Source organism: Harpia harpyja, chromosome 4 (assembly GCF_026419915.1).
Source record: "Harpia harpyja isolate bHarHar1 chromosome 4, bHarHar1 primary haplotype, whole genome shotgun sequence".
In the NCBI taxonomy this organism is placed as follows: domain Eukaryota; kingdom Metazoa; phylum Chordata; class Aves; order Accipitriformes; family Accipitridae; genus Harpia; species Harpia harpyja.
The window spans coordinates 82,306,991-82,320,845 of NC_068943.1; the positions used below are offsets into that span (position 1 = coordinate 82,306,991).

The 13,855-nt window shown below is 46.4% G+C and overlaps 1 protein-coding gene across 7 annotated transcripts in view; it reads left to right on the forward strand.

Annotated features, from left to right (window-relative positions):
• Window positions 1–1,687: 1,687 nt before the first annotated feature.
• TLK2 (tousled like kinase 2) overlaps window positions 1,688–13,855 on the forward strand; it is a 44,356-nt gene continuing 32,188 nt past the window's right edge. For 2 of the 7 annotated variants that reach the window (XM_052785075.1, XM_052785082.1), the window contains exons 1-3: window positions 4,402–4,490; window positions 6,323–6,388; window positions 12,907–12,978. In XM_052785075.1, the coding sequence (XP_052641035.1) occupies window positions 4,410–4,490; window positions 6,323–6,388; window positions 12,907–12,978 (219 nt within the window). In that variant the 5' untranslated portion in view covers window positions 4,402–4,409. Of the gene's footprint in view, window positions 2,262–2,598; window positions 2,616–4,401; window positions 4,491–6,322; window positions 6,389–12,906; window positions 12,979–13,855 lie in introns of those variants that run through there. The other 5 variants (XM_052785076.1, XM_052785077.1, XM_052785078.1 and 2 more) reach the window with 5 other exon arrangements.

Below are 13,855 nucleotides of genomic sequence, written 5' to 3' on the forward strand. Positions count from 1 at the left end.
ATTTATTTTATAAATTCCTGCTGCTGGTCGTGCTGAAAATGTGACTCACGGAGTGGGAGCTGAAACTGGAGTGGCTCTTCTACTGAAAAACAGATTAAAGCACAGGAAACACAGCTTGCAGGAACAGGCAGGCGCTTCGAAAGCCATTTGCAACACCAAGTTAACAAATAACGCTGGGCTCGAAGTATGATAAATTAACAATTTTAAAATAATACAACTTCCCCCTCCCCGCCGCCTTGCAAGAGCGGTTTTTCCGTGATGCTCCGCCAGCTCTTCTCCACATCATCGCTTTTGCCAGACTGGTAGGTTCCAGTTCGGTCATAAATTGCTCGATGTCGGACGTGCAGTAAAACGGAGGTGACGGACGTCCCTCGGCTTTCCCTGCCCCGGCGTTTTGGAAGGCGAATCCTTTATAGAGCTCTGGGAACCTCCGCTCCCATCGCTAATCCGCGCCTGCCTCCCCTTGGACAGGCCTGGCCACTTCCTTTCCCAACAAACCTCTTTTTTTTTCTTTTTTTTTTTTTCTTCCCCCCTCTCCCTTGCTTGTTTGCTTTTCAGAAAGCTGATTCAGCCTTCAAGCCGAGCGGGTTGCAACGCCCGGCAGCAGCATTTTGCATTCTGCCCCCACCGCCTGCGAGAAAGGCGAATAAACTGCCATGTAATCGCTCGTTTGCAGCCAGGCTGAGCCCTTATTTTTATTATTTTATATTTTTGGGGGGAGGGGGGCTTTTTTTCCTGTCGCGGCAGCCCAGCCTCAGAAAGGCGAAGGTGGACAACGGCTAACGGGGAGCTGCTGGGGGGCCCAGGGTTGCATTTCACAGGCGCTATCCATCTTTGATCAGCCCCGAATGAGGGGGCGAGCAGGGCCGGACCCGTTCCTGGGGGGTTTTGCAGGGGTCCCCGGGGTGAGGGGGTGGGCCGGGATGGTGTGACGGGGTGCTGGGGTGCACCCTCCTTTGGGGGGGGCTGAGGGTGGTTTTGGGAGCCGGGTCAGTCCTGGCTGTGGAAGATGGAGACTGGAGAGGGGGTGAAGAACCGGGGAGGGGTGCATGGGCAACCTGGGGGGGGGGGGGGGGGGGGGGGGCAAGTCAACCTCAGCTCCCCTGAGAGGGAAATGCCCCCAGGCCTGCCCTGCCCCCCCCCTTGTGCTTACAGCCCCCCCCCCTGCCCTGCCCCCCACATCTGTCCACACCCCAAGGCTGCATCTGACCCCACCTTATACCTGCTGCCGCCCCCCCCCCCCCCCCAGGCATCCTGACATCATGGTCCATCCTGACCCTCTGCCCCCCCCCCCCCCCCAAGCCTGCCCTGACCCCCAGGGCCTACTGACCCCCCCTTGTACCTGCTGCCCCCCCCCACCCCGGGCCCCTCCCATGGCCCCTCACAGCAGGCCCCGCCCCCTCCCTAGGCCCCGCCCCTGCTGACCTCCCCCACCACCACCCCCCCCTCCCCGCGCTGACCTGCCCTCCGCGCCCCTCCCCCCCCGCCCTCTCCGCCGCCGTGCAAATCTCGCGAGACGCCGCGCGCTTTCACTAGTGTGTGTGCACCAATCGATCCGGGCCGGGCCGGGCCCAGCGCCGCGGGGAGGGGGCGAGCACCGGCCCCGGCACCTGCCCGCGCCCCGCCGCGCCCCCCTCCCCACGGGAGGCGAAGGGGTCCCCGCAGCCCCGTGGGTCCCGTCCCCCCCCCCCCCCAACTCGCTCTCCCCCACCTGCCCGGGCGCCGCCGCCCGCCGAGCCCTCCCTCGGGCCTTTGTCCTGCCGGCGAGGCCTTGCGGCTGCCGCCGGCCTGCGCGCACCCCGGCCCGCGCTAGGTTTCTTACGCGAGGCCGAGGATCCGCGGCCTAGCCATCCCTTCTCGCTCCCTCCACACCCGCCCCGTCTACCTTCCCCGCCCCGCAGCCGGCGAGGGGCGAGCCCCCCCACCTTCCTCCCCCCCCCCCCCCCCGCTCCCTCCCTCCCCTCCGCCCTTCTCCCCCGCGTGGAGCCCGGGTGCCCGCAGCAGCGGCGGCGGCGCCTGGCTCACGAGAGGCCGCGGAGCCGCCCCTGGCCTCCCCCTCCCGCCCGTGCCGCCGCTGCCGCCGCCGCCGCCGCCGCAGGTTCCCTCCCTCCCTCCTCCTCCTCCTCCTCCTCCTCCTCCTCCTCCTGCTCCTGCCCCCGGCGGCGGCGGGATCCGAGCGGTGCCCGGGGAGCGCTCGGCCCGGGCAGGAGGGGAGAGGAACGGCGGGGCGGCGGCAGGAGCAGCAGCGGTAGCAGCGCCAGGTGAGAGAGCCCGGGGGCGGCGGGGGAAGCGCGGGGACCCCCTTCGCCTCCCTCCCCGGCGCCGGGCCCGCCCGAGGCCGCCCTGGGGGCGGCGGGGCCGGGGTTGGGGTTGAGGTTGGGGGGGGGGGGGGGGGTAAGCCGGGCAGCGACTCCGGGCCGCGGTGGAGGCGGGGGGCGGAGGCTGTTAGACGCTGCCCGACCGCTGGCTGCGGCGGGGCCGGGCCGGGGTCACGGCGGAAGGGCCCGAGGCCTGTGCCCCGAGGCGGCGGGAGCGAGGCCTGGGCCGCGGGTGCCCGCCTCGCCGGGGCACGGTGCAGCGCAGGCCCCGCGGGCTCGCAGCGCGGCCCGACCCGGGTTAGGGGGGTGGGGGGGGGGTAAGAGCGGGGCGGGGGTGTGTGTGTGGGGGTCGGCCCGGCCCGGGGGAGCGCGGAGGCTGCGGGCCGGCGGGGGAGGTGAAGGGGTGGGCACGGCCTGTGAATCCCCGGCCTGGGAGTTGAGGCGGTGCTGCCTGGGGTGCCGGGGAGGAGGAGGAGGAGGCAGGCCGAGGCGGTGCAGCAGCTGGCAGCGGGGCAAGGCTGCTCACTCACCGGCTTATTTTCAAACGCGTGCCTCTGTTTCCCGAGTGGGGAGGGAGGGTGGGAGAGAGGTGCTGAAAATCACCCCGGAAAGGAGTCGGGGAGGGCAGGGAGGGAATGCCATCCCCTGCTGGGAGGGATTGGGGGGGGGGGGGGGGTGTCCAGGGCAGTCCCAGGCCGCGGGAGGGAGCTCGGCCCTGCGGTGGGGTGGTGGGGGGCAAAAGGCTCGGGAACTTGTGGCAGTCCCGTCCCCAGACTGGCATCCCGGGGTGGGGATGCGATCCCCTCCCGGATGGTCGCCCTGTGCCCCGTAATGGGGGAAAGACCTGGGAGTACTTTAACATCTTTGCGTTCATGGCTTGTCTGTCATTTTCCTCGGTGCACAGATTTCCTGTTTTGAAAACTAGGCTGATAGCTTTGTTGGGGTTTTAAAGCCTATAGTAGAAATAGGGCTCTCTTATAGCCGCATTTAGTACCCCATTAGTTTTTGAGGCTTGTTAGTGATTTGGGAGAGCAGTTGTAAATGCCCCCGGATGGATTCACTTTGCCCCCTGTAACTTGGATCTGCAGCGTTTGGAGGAAATGGCAGGGACAAAATGGACAGTTAATAAAAGGAACAATTGTATACTGCCTATTCTAGAGGGCACTTGCTGCCCTTCAAGAACTTTCCTCATCGCATATGCTCTTTATACAGCAAATCTTTATCTTCTGTCTCTTTTTTTTCTACCTTAGTCCAGAAAATGAAACTGGAACAGACATTTCTGGAAATGAACTTGATTGGTGCAGTTGGGAAGATGTGATTCACAGTTATAATGAACATTGAAATTTGTCCCATTTTTTCGCAGTTCAGTATTCGAATTGTATATCTCCTGATTTTTTACCTGTTTACACAACTATGTTGTTTTTTTTTTTTTTTAACCCTTCAAATAATGGCATCCGTTGTGTTGGATTGCCAAGAGATACCCCAGGTACATCCAGTATATAGAAGCAGCTGTTATGCTAGAGGTATCTGATGCTTTACTCCATACAGTAAAAGGTTTAAACGAGCGTTATTTTCTTCTTATAATCCCTTTCTGTGCTTGGAAGAACCAAAGCTGTTGTCAGTGAAATCTGGAGTTCGGGGAGATCTAGTATTTCCAGGATTGGCCAAAAATAAATTATGGGGTAAAGAATGTTGCTTTTTTTTTTTCTCCTAGTCATGCAGCACAGATGAAAAGCTCTGAAGCTTTTAGTCATAACACTCTAGTCCCATGTTTTCCTTTTAATAAAGCATCCAGTGGGAGAATGTGGCATAATTGGTTTCTTGGATTTAGAGATCTTGAAATGGCTGGTACAACAGATAGAAAAGGAGACTCTCCAGCAGGGTTATGGTTTAAATACAGCAATATGGTGGCAGAGTCATGTTATTATTGCATGGTAATCTTGCATTTCTCTTGCAAGAAAATGCTTTCTGCATGGTTATGCTGCAGAACAGGGACTTTTGAGTCTTGTCAGTGGCACAGAATATTAAATCTCTCTCCTTTCCTTTCCTTGCATTGCATAATCTGAGTGTTCTTCTCCCATAGCAGCAGAAATGATGGAAGAATTGCATAGCCTGGACCCACGAAGGCAGGAACTACTGGAGGCCAGGTTCACTGGAGTCGGGGTTGCTAAGGTGAGTGTAAGTACCTTTGGTAACAGGCATGACTGCTTATCCATCCTGCGCTGCACTTTGGTTTTTTAATTTCTACATTGATAATTTTGCTTTGCTAGCAGTTTTGTATCAATAGTTGTGTTTTGACCACTAATTTGCTTGCAGTGTGTTTAAGAGGAATGAAAATGGGATCTCTATGAGCAGATGTTTTACTATACAGAAGATTTTGGGTTCCAATTAAGTTCCTGGGAGTTGCTCCATCTTAAGGCAGCATGTACGCCCCAAAAAAAACTGTGACAACTTTGTCTTTGGAAGTGGGAATCTCATCTGTCTCTTCCTTTCTCCAAGAATGCATTTGAGAACTGAATTTGGCCACTTGTTAGATCCAGTTTCAAGTTTACTGTGTTTGATACAGCATGTAACCAGACTTAATATGCTCGGGAATTTGTTCAGTTCTTTGTGGGTGCAGTGTGCTAAAATTGTGTACTCGGTCGCATAGAACACACACACAAAAAGTATTTGAAGGTAAGCTCTCCTGTATCTGTGATCCACAACCTGCTAGTAAAATCCCATCTTTGTCCTCATGTACAACTTCGTAACTGTTCAGTAGCTGCCTTTCTTGAGTAAGGCACTTAAATCATTGTGTGGTTGCTTGATATACTAGCATTAAGCTGTTAGTTCTCCAGATGTTGTTGGTAGTGTTAAATTGATAGTTTCTCTGAGCAATGAAATGGTGGCAGAACTCATCTGAAACTAGGTCAGTGATAAGGAGTTTACTTTTGAGGAAGATACTGAGTTTTGGACAACATCAAGGTAGATGGTAAAACAGCATATCATTGCTAGATAATTTTCAGAAGCCTCTTAGAATTATTTTGAGAAGAAACTTTGTACATGCTGTATTTCTTAGAAAAATTAAAAGCAAATCAGAACTTGAAAAAGGGTTTAGTTTGAGTTCATACTTTTCTCTCTGATCTGTACTTCAGCCAGGACTCAAACAAGGTTAAGTCTTGGAAGGGAGCGTTGAGTAAGTAAAATGTTCAGCTGTAAGGTAGTGTAGTGAGGAAGACTTAACACTTGAAGTTGTTAAGGGGTAACAATTTCGGTTACTGAAGTAAGAGTGTGGGGGTTTTTTTGATCTTTTCACCCACTCTTAAGCTTTTTTTTTTAATTTTAAGACTTTTACTAGCATAAAAGTTTATGGTATGTAATGTATTTATGATCTTGAAAGACTTGTTTCATACAACATTACAACTTTTTATGTACTTTTTCATCTGTTTCTTGCCTCTTCTCCCCATGTATGTCACTTTAGCATCTTTAGCTGTACCAGTCTAGGTAAAGCCAAACAACTTTCTAGAATAGCTAAGACTTAGAAGTTTAGATGCTGTTCTTGCTTTAAAACAGTGCCAACATATTCAGTGCTCACAAAGAATGTTAGGAACTATTCCTTTTAAAGGAATAACCTTTAAGAGATACAGGAAAGCAAGTCTTAATTACGTTTTCAATACGTTTGGAGCAGAAGGTACACGCCCTTTCTCTGTATGGGTGAATATTGAAAACTCATTTTTGTTTCTGAAGCAAATGCCTCATTTCTTGGAGGCTTTGCTTTGAACAAAGCTGTTCTGTTACTGAGTTTTATTTTTACATTTTGTTATGCAGTATAGTGTTTTACTTTGTACTAGTCAGTAAACTGTTAAAGTGCATTACACTTATTTCAAACAATATATATTTATTTACTTGCATACTTGCTAATTTGCAATAGGTCAGCCAACCATTGATATGAATTAGCATGACTCTACTATGTTGCAGCAAATCTTGGTTGCAATATTAATCTCAGATACTACATTCCCTCCCAGGTTGGTGCTTCAAATTCCCTCCCTACCCCCCCAAGTCTCCGTCCGTCATGCTCCGCACTGGCATTGGTAGGTCATTGTCTTAAAGGGAATATATTGGGAAAGCTGTGATACAATTTGTATGATTCACCTAAGATTTTTAGCTCTCTCCAATTAAATGTTTAAGGAAAGCTACATAGAGTAAGTTAGTGCCATCTAGTGGGACCGGGACTGGCACATCCTCCTGGGATAGAAGGTATTCTGTTGCTGTTTATTGCATAAAAGGAAGAAATGTCATCTTAGATGCTCTCCTATTGGGTGAAGGCAGCAGGCAGTTGTAACTGAGCTTCCTGCCTTCCACTGACTGGGTGTATCACTTAGTGTATTTGGTTAGGTTTCTTTAATGTTTAAAAATACAGGGTGTATTTTGGACCTGCATAAAACTTATGCACTAGTTTACATCCTTAATAAAACTGCAGCTTTAAAGCCCACTTTCCCTCCATGTTTGCAAGTAAAGAACTGTACGTGTTTCTGAGAAATGAGTAAGACTAAGCTGATATACAATAAATTTTTAGGCTGGAAACTAGAAAAAAAGCTTCTAGCCATCAGAGTCATGGGATTCTGGAAGAGCTTTCCAGTAACAGTAGTAGAGGACAGAAATCCTAAACTGTTTTGGAAACAGCTGTGTGCTGTCACCTCCTGTGGTAGCTGAAGGCACAACCCAGTGACCGAGGTCATCTGCAGTCCCAAATGCCTCAAAATTCTGTTGCAAGTCTGTGATGAATTATCTCACTTAGTAGCAGGAGAATATATTTCTCTAGAAGCTTGGAGTTAATACATGGAATTAAATTTATGAGCAAGGAATGTTTCTAGGCAACTGTTATACTCATGTGGTTCATCCAGGTCACTAGATAGCTTCAAAAAGCCAGTGATGCTTTAGATGTCTATTCTTGCCATATGGTAAAGTGCCATTCTTCCCCAAATCCGCAAAGCAAGTCCTTGAATTAACACATGACTATCTGACACCTACCAGTATTCCTGCTCATTTAGCTCCCGTTTATGTTTACTTACTAAGGGAAATCTAAGCGCATTCACTTGAGGCATTATTCTGAGTAGTAATCTCGGACATCTTCCTTGGGTCAGTAGGTACAGAAGACAAAATGTAGTTTGCTTCTCTAGATAACATTGTTTAATTTTGTCTGTTCTCATCTTCTGCCTCCCTTCCCCCTGTCTGGGTGCTGCCTTTAAGATATCGGGTGGGTTAACTCCAAAGGATTTGTGTCATTTCCACAGACTTTTCCTGGATAAGAATTGGAATAGGTAATTGTGATGGGTGAATCTCTGTTTGCATATGGCTTGTCTCAGGCTTAACTGGGGCAGATCATCACAGCTGCACGCATATCTTCTACAAGTTTGCTCTTTAAAAGATCTTCAAACTAAGTTCTGTGTGCCACTTTGTTATAGCTAAACTAAAAAGGCTGAAGTATTTCTAGAGAGAGTAACCTTCTCTGTCGTGCTGTAAGAATCTTGTAGATCCAGATGACTGTGCTAGAACTGAAGAAGTATTGGTCTTGGTGGTAGCTACTGCTCCCTTTCTGCCTCTTTGAGGTATCGCGAAGAAGGAAATGAAAATGACCTGAAGAGCGTCACTTAGGCTGCAGAACATCTGCCTCCAAAAAGAGAATTGCTCATAAAAAAGAACAGCATTTACTTGTATTATTTTTGCTTTTTACCCTTTGTCTGTCACTCTAGCAGTCTTGATCAGTTCAGTAACACCAGTTGTGTGGTCTACTTAGCAACATTTTTAGCAGCAAAGTTACCTAGTTGAGAATTTGTGTTTGAGAATAATCGTGTCTTCCTTGGAGAGAAGTGGTGCTGTATAGCAATGGTCCTTAACAGGTGTCACATGCCACCAGAAGAACTAGTTTAATAAGAGTTTTGAAACTTAGAATTGAATTTATTAGCTGCCACAGAATGTGCTAGGACTTTATGCCAGATACTTGAAAATTGTTTGGATGCTTCTGTGTGCAACATTACTTATTTCAAATGTGTTGTCTGGCTACTAGAGCCCAGAAATAATTGCCAGACCTCAGTTCTATTTCTGTCCCGGAACTGAGGGTTAAGGTGAATTGTGTGACCCTTCTGTCCAGTTTGCCGTCAGTAAAATAAAAATACTGTTTTTTCAGCCTGAGAGAACTCTTGAGGCATAATGGAAGCCAAGCAAATCCTGTTGCAGATCTGCTTACCCATCTGATATAGAGGAGGTTCCCTGTGAACATCTGATAGTAGATTACCTTCTCTTGGCAAAAAGGCCTAGGTGATTTGGGGATTTCATTATTGGCTATAATACCGAGTTTTTCTAAAAGCCCAGTTAAGAAGCAGGCTATAATTCTCATACTTATATGATGCTTGAAATAAGATAAGAATATGTTAATTAAACCTGTCTTATACAGTAGCACTGGACCAGAGTAACTGGGAAACCATTCAACCATTTCACTTTGGTGTAAGCCTGTGTGGAGTCAGCACTAACTTTTAGTGGAACTAAGGATTGACTTTTTCCCTTTGAAATCTCTTGATTTGCTACAGAATTCAGAAGAACTCGGGTTACCTTGGCTTAAGGTAATGAAGCATGTCTCCGCCATTGAGCTAGCAAGAGAATTTTGCAATGCATGTTGCTCTAAGTCCACATTGGAGACTCTGGCCAGGCAGCTTGAATTCCTAGAGCTCTCTTTCAATACGAGAAGTTGGAGAGCACAAAATGGAGACTGCCCAACATAAGAGTTGCGAACAGGCCTGAAGGATCATTTTTGGGAGCTTGGAGAGGCTGAGGAAACGCACAAGTTATGTGAGGCAGTAGACAGACTTGAAGAGGAGATAGGTAAGGGCAGTCTGAGTCAGGCTAGCTTTGTTATGGAAGATCCAGTGGGAGCTATTATGGGGCTAAGTTGTTTCTACTGAAACTTCAGCCATTGTGCCTCATTTGTGGCCTTTCCAGGGCTCTTGTAAAGGGAGAAATGACTAACCAGCTTGTGTGAGTGGACAGATTTTACATTCTTGCCTTTGAGTAGGAGTCTTGAAAGCGCCTGCTACTGTTGCATCCACTTCTCAACATGGAGGTTTTGTTGTGCATAGGTAGGTCACGGACTTAGAAGCAGCAGTTGATAGGTGAATCACAAGGGAAAAGAGCATGCCAGCTTATCTCAGAAAGAAATTCCTTGTGGAGGAGGAAGTGTGTGCTGTTCTTGTGCTTGTCATTTGGGTAAACACTATAGAAACTATTAGCTTATTTCAGATGACCCACGTATTTTGAATTTTTGCTGAGCCCCATCACCAATTCTCTTGACAGGGTACAGTGGATGAGTGGGCTGTAGGTGATATCAGAGAAGTGCAGTATTATCCCGAAGTAGTCTATGCTAGAAAAGCCAGATGCCAGTGCAGATGACTTCTTCAGGAACAAAATTTATAAGCCCTTCCTGTGTAAACTATTGCATGTTTATTGTTCCCTGCTGCTACTTCCCCAGCAATATTCTGATGTTAGTATTCTTTGCCATTGCTTACTTCCCCCCCCCCCCCCCCCAAAATTCAGGTTTGTTCCTTTAATTCCTTTTGTGTCATGACCACTTATAATGGTATGCTAAATTAAGTACTGACCATTTATCCAATGTCAGTTGCCAAGTTAAATATAAACAGTCAGGAATGGTAAAACATAAATTTGAAGGGTTTTTTTATACACACACTCACTGACTGTTAGTTGAGGGGGAGATGCTCAGATGTATAGTTTCTCATATCCATTGTCTAAACCTGTTGCTATAAGCAGTTGATAACATGAGGTTATGTGTGAAACTAGGTATCTAGCTGGATGATGAGGAAAACTTGCTTTTTCTTTCTCTTGCATAACTATGTGAGAAGAGGTGCAGCTGAGGACTAGGCCATGTTCCTTAAACATCCTAGGTATTGCATCTTTATTGCTTCGAGTACAGCACGTTCTAATGAACAATTTGTGTTTCCATAGCCAGAATACCTCAAAACAAGACTTTTTTTGCCAGCTTTGACATGAACAAGATGCTTCACCTCCTTGCCTGTGAGATAGGCCTAATCCTTTACTGTAAGAGAAGTATCAGTGGAAGGCCCTCTAGAAGATCATCAAGAGAGAGGAAAGCTCATGCAGTGGAAATGCCTACAAAGAATTAATTCTGCATTTGTTCACAGTATCAATACACATGAGAGTGAACTTGCTGGATACTTACAGACATCTGACAAGCTGTTCTTTTCTGGTTCCATAACTAAGTAGTTAGTTACTGGAGAGGATAAACTTGTATTTCTGAAAAAAATCTTACGATCATTTCTAACAGTGGACAGCCTCATCGGTGTATTTCTCCAGGTGACCCTAGAATACAGGTCCATTGCTGAAACATTGACCCTTCATAAGCCACTGACGTACCCTTTCAACCACAGTGTTCCTGAAAAGCTCAAATGTGGCATTTTGGGAGCAGCTGTTCCTGTCATTTGCTATCCATGTGCAAAATGGAGGCAGTGAGATTTAAGCAAATGTGGAAACAACTTTCACTTTCATCTTCATCATCTCAGAACCCCAGCCTGTCCATCTGAGACCAGCAAACGCTGATATGTTGAGATGCTCCTGCACCTAATAAAGCTTTCACGCTTGCACAGAAGGTTGATGTCTTGGACATGCTGCTGGGGTTTGAGTGCATGAGAGGAAGTGAAGGATTTTAGAGGAGAGCATTTGTGCAGTTTATAAACAAGCTTTTTACATGGGTGAAGAGATTAACTTTCTGTTGCCACTTGCTGTAAGATATTACTTTTTTTTTTTTTTTTTGTCAGTGAGGCCTTCATGTGCGTGTAGCTAAGGCTAGTGTTGGCACTTCTCTTAAATCCTATTGGCCAAGGAATAAAACCCTCGCATAACCAAGAGTTGTACCTATAAGATTTGTGAGCTATCGCATTGGGTGGTGGGGAGCTTGCTTCTTTGTCTAAAAAGCAACTAAATTTTAAGCTTTTGTATTGCTGAAGAGATGAGGTAAAATATCTTTCTGGCTTTGAGCTATTTGTGTGATGAGTTGAAGGGGTAATGGTGTGGCTTAAAGAATATAACCTGCAATTTTTTCTTAAAGTAATTTGCTTTTAAAAGGGAATCCTAAATGTGTAACTTCTTGAGTTGTTCAAGTGTTGTTATTTTTTTTGTTGAAGCAACTGAGCACGTCCTTTTAGGAGAAACAGATTGGTAGTTAACATTCACAGTGTAATACAAAAGGTAAACAGAACTTTTACTTTCTGTGGGTCCCTGCTTGGAAATTGGGGTTAGTAATAGCTAGGTTGTGTCACAGGTTTAATTTCATGGTCGTGTTTGTCTTATAAATGGGGAAGGGAGAACTGCTACCCCCAAAAATAATCTACTGTGGGATTTCTCTGTGGTGTTAAGGCTTCTCCCCCACCCCTCCCATAAGTCTTCTGCTCAAGTATATAATGAGAAGTGGCTTTGCCTTGAGGAAAGATTGATGGGTGGGAAGTGGTTACTGCAAAAATAAAAATGCTAAAATAGATTGAATCTTTGGGAAAAGATGCTCACAAGTTATTAATGGAGAGGTGGCTTTATCATGTCATTCTTCCTGTTAATACATTCCATCAGTAATTGTGAATCTTGTTTTTATATCTTTGTCAAATTTGTCTAGATTTCTTAAGTTAGATCTGTAGGAGGATACTTTCGTGTCAGAGCACTAGGCTAAAACACAGTGACTTTGCATGATTCACTTTTCTTTCCTTTTAAAACCAGGTTTGGTATGGATTTAAAAAAATAATTTTCAAAACTGCTTGGATACATAAAAATGCAGATGTGGATCGAGTAGAGCCTGCAAAGATGCAGGCAGACTTCTGTAGGTACCTGGATACTATTTTGGTAACTCTATTCCAGCCTCTTGAATTTGTGCTTTAGCTTGGTAGGAGCAACTGCTCTGTTGGCAGGTCAGCCACGGGTCCATAAAATAGCCTAGTGGGAGAGATTGTCTTATGGGTGCCATTTGTACTGCTGTTGACACAGCTTTCACTTGTTCACTTTCTTAGTGTTAAAAAAAGCATAAAAAAATACACATCTAAAAAAAAAATCAGTGGTACTGCCAGCATCTGATAACAGTAATTAGCTGCCTGGCCAGATGGAAGATGCCTCTGAATTCTTAGCCCAGGTCAAGCAGATGCTTGCCTGAAGAGCTGAGCTTGGAATGACTGCTACTCAACACATCAGAAGTTTTGTTTCTCAAACCAGTTGTCTTAGACCTCTACGAATACTGCCTTGGCTGTTTGTGGATGTGGTTAAATAGAGCAGTTAGGATATAAACTGATGCAGCAATATCATTGCAAAGGCTGGATCAGTATACTGAGAAAAGACTGTCCAACTGGTAGTCCAGCTTCATCTTGCTCCAAATGACTACTGAAGTTTTTTAGTGCCCCGTCACATGTCTAGGTATTTGACCTGTGTTGCTGATTTATCCATGTGACTTAGAGCAGCGTAGTTAGCCCAGAGATGCAATGTTTGATAGAATGTATCTGCCTTGTATGGAAGTTGTTTCTAACAGTCTTTGCTTGTTTTTCACTAGGGTCCATTAAACAGTGAGTCTTCCAACCAGAGCTTGTGCAGCGTGGGTTCCCTGAGTGATAAAGAATTGGAGGTAAGCAGGCACAAATCTTCATGGTAATCGGGTTTAAGGTGGACATGACTGAACTCAAAACATAGAAGGAATTGTGTGAGAGTGAGTGACAGCATTCTTTGTTTTGGGGGTGAAAGGGACTAGTGGAAGTATTTAGTCTGGACCTTAACCGTACGGTCTTTGGACCATGCGGTGAAACAGTTGTCCTTGAAGCTTCCCACCATAGCAGGCAGATTTTACCCAACCCCAAAAACACAGCATTCGTAAAGCTCAGCTTATGAAATTTTCAGCTGCATTGTGATTTATTTGCTGGTTTTGGATACAGTTTGGGCCAAATAAAAAGCCAAAGAGCACTAATGGAAAAGTTTGCCTTACCTATCAAATACTCAAGTTTGCAGAAGTCTGTACAAAGCGGAGCATTTTTATGAATTGCTCTGTGGAAGTGTGGGGAGGTGAAAATTGATGCTTTGTCCCTGTTTAATCTCACTGCTTTAGGATTAACTATTTCAAAACACTTGCTAAAGCAGCAAAATGAATTGTAGAGTTACATTTTTACTTTAAAATTCCACATTAATAAAGCAAAATCTCAAATGCATTTGCTTATGCATTTAAAGAACTTTCCACACGGTTATCAGGTAAGTTTTGGATCGCATTTCCCTCTATTACATGACAGTACTGATATGAGGTGTCAAGTGAAGCTAAATATTTTGAGAATGCAGTATCTTAAACTCCGTACAAGTGAGTATAGTTAATAGTGGAAAACTGGGTATTTGTTCGCATTTTACTCGGGTTTTTTTATGAACTTCTGTGGAGTGATTTAAATTGGCCAAGCTGACATAATCAAAACTACCATTCCTTGCTTTTTCAGTCTGTAACAGATAATGTTATGTGTAATTTT